General features: G+C 32.5%; 1 protein-coding gene across 1 annotated transcript in view; it reads left to right on the forward strand.

Annotated features, from left to right (window-relative positions):
• The first annotated feature begins 8,146 nt into the window (after positions 1-8,146).
• LOC106104356 (fasciclin-2-like) overlaps positions 8,147-13,646 on the forward strand; it is a 14,059-nt gene continuing 8,559 nt past the window's right edge. The window contains exon 1 of the mRNA XM_013284389.1: positions 8,147-8,279. Within this exon, the coding sequence (XP_013139843.1) occupies positions 8,234-8,279 (46 nt within the window). The 5' untranslated portion in view covers positions 8,147-8,233. The remainder of the gene's footprint in view (positions 8,280-13,646) is intronic.

Consider the following 13,646-nt stretch of genomic DNA (forward strand, 5'->3'; position numbering starts at 1 on the left):
CAGACTGGATTGTACATATATCAATCACTGCATAAAGCTGCACGTGGCAAGCGATAATTGTACAGTTTAGAATAACATTTGGATGTATGTGAGACTAACATAGGTATTAAGTTTTTTCTATTACTAACAAACTATGAGCAAAAAAAATGTAGCTTGAAATAAAGTTTATGATTATTATATCATAGATATGCTTTTCTTAAGTTTATTTATTTGATACTTGTTGCTCGCGACTTTGTTCCCGTAATTTAAAAAAAATAAAGAAAAACGTAACCTCTGTTACTCAATGATAACTTATCTTTTTAATTGTAAAATAATAATAAAATCGGCCAGGTAGTTTTTAAGTTATTTCAATACATACAACAATACAAATCTTTCCTCTTTATAATATTAGTACAGATGGAATTAACATCTTTATAGTGTTGATATTAATTCTAATTTGTTACAGTACTACTATCCTCTTGTATAGTACGTACCAGTCCACATACGTGCTACTTCTGGACACAGGTGTTCTCTAAAGATAGTTAGAGAATAGTTCGCCTCGTATCTAAAGTGTAGACTTCACATAACTTTGAAATATTTCCACTGTCTTATTTGAAATACAGTACGTGTTCTCAATGTTTCTTTTATTTTCATAAAATTAAAAAGAATCGAATTCGTTAGTGGAAAAAAGCTATACTAGAAATACGACATATTTATAGCACACAAAAGTTATAACCTTTGACTCCTATCCAGGAAATCAGTATTTAAAATATAAGTTGAGCAAGAAACAGTAATAAACATTAATATAAATAAATTAATAACACATTAGGTCAAAGTCACGGTCGCAAATACTGTCTGAAATAATTTCTCACACGGCTGAAGTTAATAAAAAGACTTGCACGTCTCAGACAAGTCTCGTAGCAGATATTGATTACCGTTTTACGTTTCTCTTAAACTTCCCCAGCTGTAAGCTGAAGGTGGCAATAACTGCGGACCATCTGTGCCCTTTCTCCCCTCTTTAACGCGATTCTACTTCAGCCAACATTGTTCGCTTGTTGCTAATGCGATTAATTCCTTATCGATAAAATAACAAGAATATTAGTGCAATAAGTTTTAGTACCTATTCATTTTAAATTTCATCATAAAAAGCTATTGAAAAACATAAAGTGATGTCTAACAATCATGCTTTACAACGTAAGTTAGTAATTTTTCAAATATCATCCGACTCTCTGAGAACAACATCAATGTAAAAACAACTCTTAAACCGAGATAATGTATACTAATTTTATTAAGAGGAAAGATTAGTATTTTTGTATGTATTGAAATCAAAAACCGCTGGGTCGATTTGAATAAATCTTTCACCGTTAGAAAGGTAACTTATCCGTTAGAAACATAAGCTATTTTTATTGTTTTTTTATTTTCGCACGGGCGGAGGAGCGAGCAATATATTAATTACATAGTCAATTGTATTGAAAAGAAAATAGTTAATTTGACAATTAAAATATTCAGGTCCAGAGATAAGTTTTAATTTGACTTGTAAATAATTTAACTCTACAAAATCTCTCGAGATTGACACTGTATCGTGTTAACTTTTTGTCCCTCTACAATGTCGGCCATTAGGGAGTTGCCGTCACTCGGTCATGTACGGCTTTTAATGTAAAAGCTATTCGATGTAAACGCGGAACGTCATACTTCAGTAATATTTTTACTATGGACAGGTTTTTTAATTGAATCATATTGATGATCCCTCAGCTTCTCTTAAGGGCTCACTCTGTGTGTCTAACATTGTCCTTATTCTTGTTAAAATTGAGAAATTATTTTTACCTAAAGGCGTTGTTTTCAAAATCAAAAGACCTCGATACTTTATGATATGTGCGCGCGACAACATTAGAAACATTACACTACGCTCCAAATACATAATAGTAGGTAAATTTGACATTTTCGTAACTTGATTTTTCTATAGGGTCGTTATCAAGAGAATGTAGTAATGCATAAAAATAGTATGCGGTTACTTTTCCGTATTCTTAAATGTACATTTGTATCTATACTAATATTATAAAGAGGAAAGATTTATATTTTTTAATATAACTCATAAACCACTAGGACGATTCCAAAGATTCTTAGACCATTAAAAAGGTACGTTGTCAGTGAGTAACATTGGCTACATTTTTATTATTTTTTTAATTATACGCAGATGAAGTCGCGGGCAACATATAGTCTCATATATTGAATTTGAGTAATAAATGCTTGTACGGATAAGGTTTTATCAGTCGTCTTATTCGCTCCATTGAATACTCAACGGCGATGTATCATTTCACAAAATAAATCAATCAACGTCTGTTCTTTAAATGCCGATGCTATTTGGGATTTGTTCTGCTAAATGACATTTTATCTCTAACACATCCCCGAATGAGTTTCAAAAGTTTGAATTTGGAATTAATAAATTCTTTATGCCATTGACTATTAGATTTTTAAAGTGTACACCACTGTTACAAAGATCGGGGTACGAAGTAAAAGGCTACCAGAGCAATATCTATAAAAAAATAACAAATAGGTTAAATCAACCAAATCATTTAAACGTATGTCAAATAAAGCCGTGAAGAAAAATCAGTAACGATTATTAAAACCATACATAAGTATATACTCGTACTAGTAGATAACTGAAAATCATTCGAAATCATAGTAATATTATAAATGCGAAAGTAAAGATGGATGGATGGATGTTTGTTAGAGTTGTTTGTAGCTTAAACGGATTTCAATGAAATTCAGGACAGATAGATGATAGTCTGGAAGAATACATAGGCTGCTCACTTTTGTATTTTTTTTAAGTTCCACGTAGAAGTCGTGGTCGAAAGCTAGTGTGATGATTGTTTGTGTTGCTAAGGATTGGATGCTACTTTATTTTATTTATTTTATAATATATTTTTAAGGATATACATTAGACGAAGTTATATTTTTCTATGCATTATTTATATGTTTTAGTAGTTTGAGAAATGCAGACTTATTTCTAAATTTCGACATGTAAAATGTGTAAGGTATCGGGAAAGAGGAAAATTCCTATGAAATATGTTGTGTCCCCGCCGCGGGCGTATTTCATAAATCACGTCTCAAGGTGATATCGAAAATATTCCGATATCGATACCTTCGAGTGATTTTTTTACTCTTTCAATATACCTAGATAGGTTTAAAGTGATTTAAAACATGAATGAAACCTAAGTAATATAAATTCATATGCATTTTTGTTCACAAGAGCGCGCGCACATCTTTGACTAAACTATCGCACAACTGTTTAGTCGCGTTTTGATGCCTATGAGCTTATATGGAGGTATATGGAGGCACACTACTCGATTTTTAGTTGTGTAATTAAACAGTTGATTGGGCTATGAAACAATCGCACAACCGTTGTGCGATAGTTTAGTCAAAAGTCTTCGCGTGCTCTAACTCGCATCAAATAAACTATTACACACATGTGTAAATTTTACAAAAGCGCCAAATTATTATACTATGAAATCTATACTAATATTATAAAGAGGAAAGATTTGTATTTTTGTTTATATCGAAATAACTCTTAAACTGCTGAGCCGATTTCAAAAATTCTTTCACCATTAAAAAGGTACTTTATTACTGAATAACATAGGCTATGTCTTTTACTATTTTTAAATCTACACAAACGACGCGAGCAACAGCTAGTTTTTTATAATATTATATGTGATTTTGGTCTGAGATTCGAAACTTTTCTTCTCTATAATCGTGTGCTTTGTAAACGTAAATGCACTTTATGTGTACTAGAAACGAGAATAACCCAATTCAAGAATAGAATGTGCAAGTTAATTATCGAAGTGCTTTCCGTTACATAATACATTCGCACTAAGAAACTAGCTAATTTACAGTAAGTAGGAAATTCTTTTACCTTTAAATTTTACACGAGAGAACTAAATGCTGTAGTTTCGTTCATTAAATGAATTAGTTGGAAAATGGGGAGATTTTACACGGATAGACTTAATGTAAAACCTACTGAGAGCAGAATGAAATCTAAAAACTATTTAATTAAATAAGAAATGTATAAACAACTATATGGTACTAGTAATAGTCGCTATTTAGTATATTTATTAATAGAGATATATTTATTAAGAGCGTCGGTGGAGTGGTTTAAGCACTTGACTTGTAATCTACAGGTCCCGGGTTCGAATCCCGCCGTGTACCAATGTGATTTACGATATTTCGAAAATTCATATGTACATAATTTACCCGACGTACTTACGGTGAAGGAAAACATCGTGATGCAACCTGCACAGAAGGCGAAGAAATTCAAAGATTTGTGTGAAGTCAACCAACCCGCAGTGTGTGGTGGTTGACTATGACCTAGTCATTCTAACTTAGGGTAGGCTCCGAGCCCCTCGGTGGGGACATATAGTGAGCTGGTGATGATGATATTTATTAGTTACTGGTTAGAACATTCAATATGTTCTAAATCGATATATAAATATTGTAAACAAGCAATCTGAACAACGCCACACGTTTCTATTAAAGTAGTTAAACTTAATGAGTGTTTAAATTCCAAGCCCATATATCTATTAAAGTGCGACGGGAATACAAGTTGCGACCATACTCTTAATATGGTTCTCTATTAACTGTTATAGGACCTTTCAATTATTTAATAACATATAAGAAAAAATGAATCAATGCTCGATTACATTACTGTTTTACATTCTAAACGAAATTTATATCTAACCTTATTTTCGTAATTCGTATAGTCCCATAAAGTACAAACTAAGCGGTTTTTTTATCGAGGGGTAATCTTCAAAAAGATATCCTTCTGGGGGAAAACAGGGTTATGTGAGGTTTGTACCCACTAAAATCCCCTCGGTGGCCAGTAGTGCAGTAGAAGATGGTCCCGGGATCTCCGTGGAACTCACCGGAACCTTTGGCACTTTACCACACAATACAGGACGTTGCCTGATTTTCCGCATCGTCATGGCAACATAGAACCACGCTATGGCACCATCCTCTTGGACCATTTTATACCTCGTAATTTTATCCGGCAGGAATTGAATACGTAGCGTCTCCTATTTTAAAATGTTTTGAACTATTGTGCGAATCAATATTTCCGATAGTGCTCATGTTTCTAATATAATATGGTACATTGCGTATGATATATGATAGCACCGAGGAAGAGATCAAATACGTGGACGATTAAGCCGCCTTGAAAAAGTATTTACGACTCATTTGTTACACATTTTATTCGATTAAAAGACTCCATCGAATAAACATTTAAACTATAATATTTTCGTCAACACTAATGTACATTTTTGACCCAAAGTTATAAGAGCTTCTTAATTTATTAATAAAATGCTAATTAAAATAATACAAAGTACCTAAGATTCGTCTGTATGCTGGCAATGAATATTTCATGAGCACCGTCTTCATATCTGTAATAAGATTTACTTTAGTCTGCGCTTTACCTTTGCGCTCAAAGCTGCATCCACATCCATTAACATCAGGTGGGCGGACGCTAAATTTCGATTTATTTTATAATTTTTTCATTATCTAATGTATGAGGTAAATACGTTATAGCAAAGTATGGTAAAGCATTATTGTCTTTACTTTTCTTATTTATAATAAAGAATCCTGTAAATAATCAAAACTGTTGTAAAAAGTCATCAGCTCACTTAACAAAGAACATAACAAAAGGGCTTGTATATAGCACAGTACAGTATAACAACGTGAATGGGACTAACAATGGGACTTAGTCGAACTACCCACTAAAGCGTTTACTCATCGCTGGAAGCGTTTACGAGAGAATGGTGACCGAAACGGGCCTACAGAGAGAAAATTGTTTTCCTCCCCGAAAGGCTTGAACCAAAAGGATATTATCAGCTTTTCCGTTCAATTTGGAATACTGTGAGTAATTGGACTTAAGAGGATTACGTTTTGTTTTCCCTGTCGTATTGTGGCGAGCCGACCGATGTTTCTAATTGTACATTTAATCTCTTTGTAAGTTATTTTGTCGGTTTTTGATGCTTGACGTAATTTTGTTATTGCTAAATTATTTTATCCGAGTATTGTAATATAATTGAAATGCTTTGTAGATAATTATCAAAAGTGTACTCTCGTTTAAAAATTGATTGTTATTCTTAAGTACAACCAACAATATATCTTGTTTTAAATAAATTAGTTCTTGAGAATTCATTAAAATAATTTACCTTTAGAGAGTTAAAGCTAATCGCTTAATGGAGAGCTATTTGTACTTTGTAAATTGCCTTCCAAAGAATACAAATTTAGGAAAAGGAGCTAGTAATTGTTTCTGACAATTGGTAAATAAGTTACTTATTTTCTTATTATTGTTTTTCATAATTTAATAAATAAAGACATTGAAAATCTAATCAACTGACGAGACTACGTTAATCAATAATATGGAAGGTAACATTAGAAGAGCAATGCCCTCTCTATTGTAAAGTCTAAGACGTTAAACTTGTACAATATTAATAACATTGGGATCAGTAGGGTATTTTCATTACGTCCATTTGAAGCCGACAAAATCTTAGTCGAGGCGCCGCAGATGTTGAATATAGATATTAGTTTTCAAGAGAAATCGAAATGTTTGAAAGTTTAATGAATAAACTAGTAATGGAAGAGAAATTTCAGCAACAGTGAGTCAGAACTTCCGACTAGCATTACTATATCATAACCACGTACGATATACAACAAAGATATTTCTTTAGCTTTTGTCAAGAAGCACGGCAGAATTACAATACATTTTTATATTAGTGTTTTATACGTGACTAGCTGTTGATCGCGATTTCGTCCTCGTGAAATTAAAAAAAAATGTATTTCAAGCCTATGTTGCTTACTAATAACCCAACTCTTTAATAGTGTAAGATTTTTGAAATCGGCCTCGTAGTTTTAGGGTTATTTCAATACATACAAAAATTCAAATGTTTCCACTTTATAATATTAGTATAGACATCACTTACATACATATCAAAATGATCAAAATACTGTTTTAAATATTAAAAAAAAATTAATTCATAGCTTCAAGCTGGAACATTATATTGCAATTTTGACTATCCAAATTTGACGAAGCATGGAAGGGATGCCGCAATAAGTGCTAATTAATTGAAACAGATTGCTTCAGAGGAGAAGAATTGTGTTTTACCCCTTCTTATTATACGTCATCTTGCCGTGAACCGTCATTTTTTGTAACAAAAAACGATCGCTCTAGGAGGGGAACTGCTTTTCTTGTCCATTGCCCCCAGTATAACGTTAAAAAGGTTTTTCAAAGAGCCTATGCAAAATTTCTATACATTAGTCGAACAATACTGTCTCTAAGTGGTGGTAAAAATACCTTAGGAATTTCTTTTCAACTTTTCTTTAACTATTATCAGTCATGCTTAAAATCTGGTTAACAAAAACAACAGATCTTGTATTTTAAAATAGTCTATATCTATACTATTATAATAAAGCGTAAACACAAACTTCTATGTTGCCTTAGGTGTCAGCAATTATAGCATATTTTTGAGTAATTCTTTATTAATAAAAAGCCCTACACTTACGTCACGCTTTAGGCTATATATTTTCACGCCATTAAACTTAGGGGGTAAATATTTTGGATAAAAACCCTAACGTGGGAAAGAGACCATAAGTTGCTGCCAACATCAAGGAAGTAAGGTTGTCATCATGTCATGTCATTTTGACACTTGTAATTAATAATTTAACAAATGTAATCAATACAACAGTTTTCGTAATTTCATGCGAATGAAGTTGCACGAGAATAGCTAGTATTTAATACAGGGAATTGTCTAATATTGTAACTCTTTATTGGAGGAACACAAATGTTTTTCTCTGGAATACATTTTACAATGTTTTCTTTCACAAACATATTAAACGACACTAACGATTTGTTAATTTGAAGACTTATTCAATACAATTTTTATATTTCAAAAGGTGAAATTTATGTAATTTAAAAGTGTATATCATAGTTCATTGTTCTTCTATATTGAGCACATAAAAAACTGTATCTACTTTCGATCCGTTTTAATGGGGACGTAACGACATTCCAGTTTGACTATCGGCTGCATTGTTACAGGCTCTAAAAATAATCGTGATGTTTATGCTCTTATACGTCCCGTTTGTGAGCGCTGTTACATCGTCAGTCGTCAAAGTAACCGCCAACAGTAGCCATGCGTAGTGCGTAATACCGTATTAAAGTTTCAATACTTCGATATAGTTTTTGTTTAAATTAATTGTTGTAAAGATGTATCTGAGTTTGTCTGTTGTTTTGCTTTTATCCAGTTTTAGGGGTAAGTTTGTTCATGATTTTTTCCTACAGTTTTTTATTTAGAATCATCTGAAGATTTAATTTTTATTTTTACATTGTTTCTGTTTACTTTTTATAATCATGATTAATTTATATATACAGATATATTTGAAAGTTTTATCATAATTTTTCTATTTTAGATTTATGATTGCATGTCCTCAATAATTTAAACTAATGCATGTGGAATATATTATTCTTAGTTAAACAATGATTACTTGTATGACGAAGTTAAAAGAAACATAAAACATTGGCCATGAAAGTGTGTGGTTTAATGGGTTTTAGTTATTTTACGAAGAGTATATTTACTTTTGAGTACTTTGTACAATGTCAAGTGTAATAAATCATAATAATTGTAAAGGCTGACTTTTTAGAATGAAACATAAAAAAATTTTTACAATTAAGAATGTTAAACTTTATAATGCGTGATAAGAATTAATCAAAATAGCGCACTTAGTAAATATATCGTCTTTGTAAACTTTTCGATAAAAAAGTATAAAATTACGGATCCTTTCAAATCCGGTGATATATGTCTACTTAGAATACTTGGAGATATGTATGTATTTATAATGAACGTAAACTTTTGGCAACCCTAGAAAATAAATTTACACAAATCGTCACACGACTCACTTATATGCTACATGAAATATGTCGAAAAGTGTCGGCCATAGTCACCGGAGTCACTGCGCCCCTAGTTTATTTGCCAAATATTTTAGATAAGCCCAAAACATAGCGAATGTTTAAAAAATGTATTCTATTTTAAACGTAGTATTGTCATTCATATTTGAATGTCATTGTCATTTATACTGATAATTATCTGTGGTAGGTATGACAGGAAATAACGCGCGAACCAAATGTCTCGTATTTCCCTAAAGGCCTACGTCAGTTATTGTATGTTTAAACCGATGTTTTGTTACGTAAGTCGAATACATCGAGTGTCAGGATCGTACTTTAATCGATATTAAGGTTTTAAAAAGTTAAATGCACCTATATTAAACTAGCTGTTGGCTGTTGTACTTTCTTCGCCTTAGTAGTGATTGGAAATCGATCGGATATTTATAAGGTATCATTTTAAAGAAGTGAAATATAGTGATTTCTAGATTTTCTTAGCTATAGAAGAAAAAGACAGATGTACTATACTCGAATAATTACATAAAACTTGCTCTGGCCTGCGACTCCATTCGTGCGGATTTATAAAAAAAGTTAGTAGCTCATGTGTTGTTTCTGACTATGTTCAACGTCTATGCCAAATTTCATCCAAACGTACATCTAAACTGTTGCATTTAAAATTTTAGTAAAAAACGACTATTATCGGAGTATATTTTTAAGTATAATATTTACAGCATCTTTTAGTGACAATATCTTAGGTGGATTAATAGCACATAATTTACTAGATCCCTTTTGTTACAAAAATAGTTAATTTTATGAGTTCATAACATAAAGCATAAACACTACAAAATATTCCTAACCGCGAACGTCGTCCATTAAAACGCGTATAACACAATACAAAGCGCGTCTACCAAACGGCAATTTGATGCGTTCGGTCACCATCTAGTTGAGCTCGTTAAACGCAACGTGATGTTACCAATTCCTAAAATGATGTCCGCCATATTGGTGTCATGGTGGCAACAGATTAATAGAAAGGGTTCTATGGAACAGGGCGAACACGCCCAACAGTATTTAGAGCGACAAGCAATTAGGGGGAAATCTGAAGCTCAGATTGAGGATTTAGAAAGATCATGTCTTAACTCCTTGTTTTGTTATTAAAAATACAGGAAAATAATTGAATACGTGAGATACTTTGGATTTAAATAAGTCGGTTCTATCACGAATACTAGCATGATAGTTGGGAGAACGTATTCCTAACATCGGCAAAGTTTTTATGAGATTTGTAGGTGCACTTTATGACGCTGCACAAATATAAAACAAATGTCGTCGATATCGTCACCAGAACGTTTTCACGAATATTCGTGATAAGCCATCTGATTTATTTCAATCAGTATGTTGGTAAGAGTCCGCGTCTACACATTTCCAACAACTGCACAATTTTAGTTAACACCACGAACGATGCAAAGGTTGCTGCAAGAACTACAGCACCAGGAAATAAAGAAAGTAGTTAATAATAATAAAAAAAACAAACCAACAATGGCTCATATAGTAAACTCAAGTACATATTGCCATAAACGGTGTACGTAAAAAAGTACTAGTCAAAGCATCCTTTACAGTAATCGAGAATTATTAACAACTTAGACAAGAATCTCTTAATTAAATTTCTTTTTCCTATCGCTTGCTCGAAATAGACATTTCTATTCTGCACACTGAAATATTTATAGCCCCAAAATTTAATATTTAAAAGTGAATTGGATTAAACTTGTCATTTTGTTGCAACTGCAGGTTAATCAGTGTCCATCTAAATAAAACGAGAATAGCCGCGCGCTCGTCACGGATCGGTTTAATTGAATGCACAAAACAAGTGCCGCTATGTTCTCTTAATTAATACTGCCAGTTATATTTTATGTTACAAACGAAAACTGCTCGCTTTTAACACGCTTTACGAATTTGACCTATTTGTATATGGTACTTTTTGGTGGATTTTTATAGACTCTAAGATGTCCAATTAATGTAACACACTAAGGGACTAGAGACTAAAAACGTTTAGTACTAGTCTAGTAACTAGACCAAGTTTCTAGGTATAGACGTTTTATTTATTACAAGTACTAAGACAATACAGTAAGACAATCTTCATGCAATAATCATTGACAAGATAACGTCATTTCTGTACTCTCTTTATTTGCTTTAAAAAAATTAAAATTCTGTTTAAATCGAAGATAATTTTATGTAACTTGATGGTATTATAATGTTTGGTAATAACAGTATTTGACGCAGAATGATATCTCCTACCGTGAAAGACCCTTAAATGTGTTAATAACGAGAAGTGTCGATCTTCCAACCAAAATAACATTGTCATGGACGTCGTTAGGTTGTCATCGCCTTATAAATTGACCGCACTCACCACAGCTTCAAATACACTTGACTTTGAATTTAATAATACTGAAGTACGTACATCTTCCAATAAAACGAGATCAATTTCTTTTGTCTCATGTCATGAGGAAGTAATGTATCATTGTTCAAGGCTGTTATATACCCATTTAATTATGACGGAGCGATATCTGGTCAATTGAGAGAAGTTGTACAAATGTCATGAATATGTAATTAATTAAAATGAAGTCGGGGTCAATGTTACTTATGTCCAGAGTATTGACTGAGATACGATTTGGATGGACTCGATCATCAAAATTTTAATGTGTGAAAATGAATTTCATATTGATTCGTACGCACTAAATAATTGCTAAGTTTGTTGCAAAATAGTGAATAGGAGCATTCAGTTTGCACTTAGGTATCTGAGATGTCTACATATAATATTGATTTAAGCGTCAATAGCTTAATGGTTTGGGGTATGGACTACCGATCTTACAGTCTATGGTTCGAATACCACCATTCGACTATTGTCGTGAAACATTTCATAGCACAAGCCTAGAGCTTATTTGGAATGGTTAAAGGAAATATTAGTAAATGAACAAAAATCTCCTAATATATATGATGAATCCTACAAAAAACATTTCATGATATGAGATTAGATATTGGAATATTATTTACAAAACTATGTGCACCACACATCCCTAGTATAATTATTGCTAGTATCGAATTTCATGTTCATATAGCTATTGTAAATATACTTGTTCAGTCTAGATCTAATTTCATTCATTATAATCTACGTAGCGGCGATGCTGTTGCGTCAATTAGTTCGAATAACACACATTAACGTAAAAATTATAGATTCATACTTCAGACATTCGAAAGGCTTTGAATATGTTCACAAGTTGATGCAGCCGTTATATCATTTCACTGCCTACTCAATGACATCTTTAACACATTTTGTATCTTCTTTAAAGATAATTTCACCTGTCTTTTATTTCTATCTGTATCTATTTTTTGTATATCTCGATTTGAGTTTACGACGTAAACAGCCAATACTTCAAAACAAGTAGGAGGGCATCGCTCCAAAATGTTTTCTCAATGTGCTAATTCTTGCATTCGAGAGAAATAACATTAAATTGCTGGGGTCTGCTACGTTCGATGCTTTTCTACTAACGAACCGATAACTCAGAATGGAAAGGTGGGGGAGTCTATTTTCTTACAGTTTACCGGATAGTTCATTTGTTTTTTTAGTAACTTAGTAATGGCAAATATTTGATTTATCAATCAATTTCATTTGTCGTCTTAGAGCTTATTGTCATATTCTCTTTTTCTCTAATGGTCGATTATAAATGTGTTCTTATCTACACAAAAATATTGTACGAGCTTGGTTGGCTTTATATAAAACATTCAATTACGAAACAGTACAACATTCCTCAATTCTAGTCCAATTGCTGTATTTTTACAAGCTGAATAATATATCATAATCAATTCGACCTTGTAGCAACTGGCTTGCTAGAAAGGAATGTACGAGTGGCTCGCTTAATTCCAGACACAAATTATATTATTCATCCTCAAACCGTCGGGTAGGTTTGCTCGAATTGCCGTAAAAAGGTATTATTGCGACACATTGTCATGTTTTAGAATAAACGTGATCTCACATCTGGCACTTTGTGAAATCAAGTTCATATCTGAGTCAACAATCAGGATGGATTAACCAGGTACTCCTACTGTTCCTACATACATCTGTTCTTTTGACAAAAGAAAAGACATTGTGTCTGTATAGATATTGTCAGCTTATGCCCGTGACTTCGTCGGTGTGGAATTAATAAAAAACAACAGTCAGTAGCATATATACTATACAGAGATCTGTTCTGCCTTTTAGGCTATAAACTAACTAAACATCCATTTATCCGTACATCTATCCATTCATCTAAACTTTCGCATTGATTAAGTATGATTAGGGATAGAATAGAATCCAACAGCAAAACTGAACAAACAACAGCAACTGTGGTCGATTGACCATAGAAAGTCAATTATAATAGGCGTGATTTTTTTTTAAAGGCAGAAAGATGACATGTTCTAATAACAATTAGTAAAAATTAAAATATAAAAGAATGGCGCGTAAACGTGTTTAAAACACGTATCAATGAACAAGGACCACTTTTTAAATAAGGTAATTACATAATCAACCATTCTTCCGCTAGACACCGCATCCTGTTCTTTCTTTTATAAAAGAACGTCGACTGAGTTAATAAAACCTATTAGGCAACTCCTACGTTGGAGGTACGATATACTTTTGTTATTTTTATTTTACACTAGCTGTCGCCCGCGACTCCGTCCGCGTGGAATAAAAAAAAAAAACAAAAGTAAGTAG

The sequence above is a fragment of the Papilio polytes genome, unplaced genomic scaffold (genome assembly GCF_000836215.1).
Source record: "Papilio polytes unplaced genomic scaffold, Ppol_1.0 DF823688.1, whole genome shotgun sequence".
NCBI lineage: Eukaryota > Metazoa > Arthropoda > Insecta > Lepidoptera > Papilionidae > Papilio > Papilio polytes.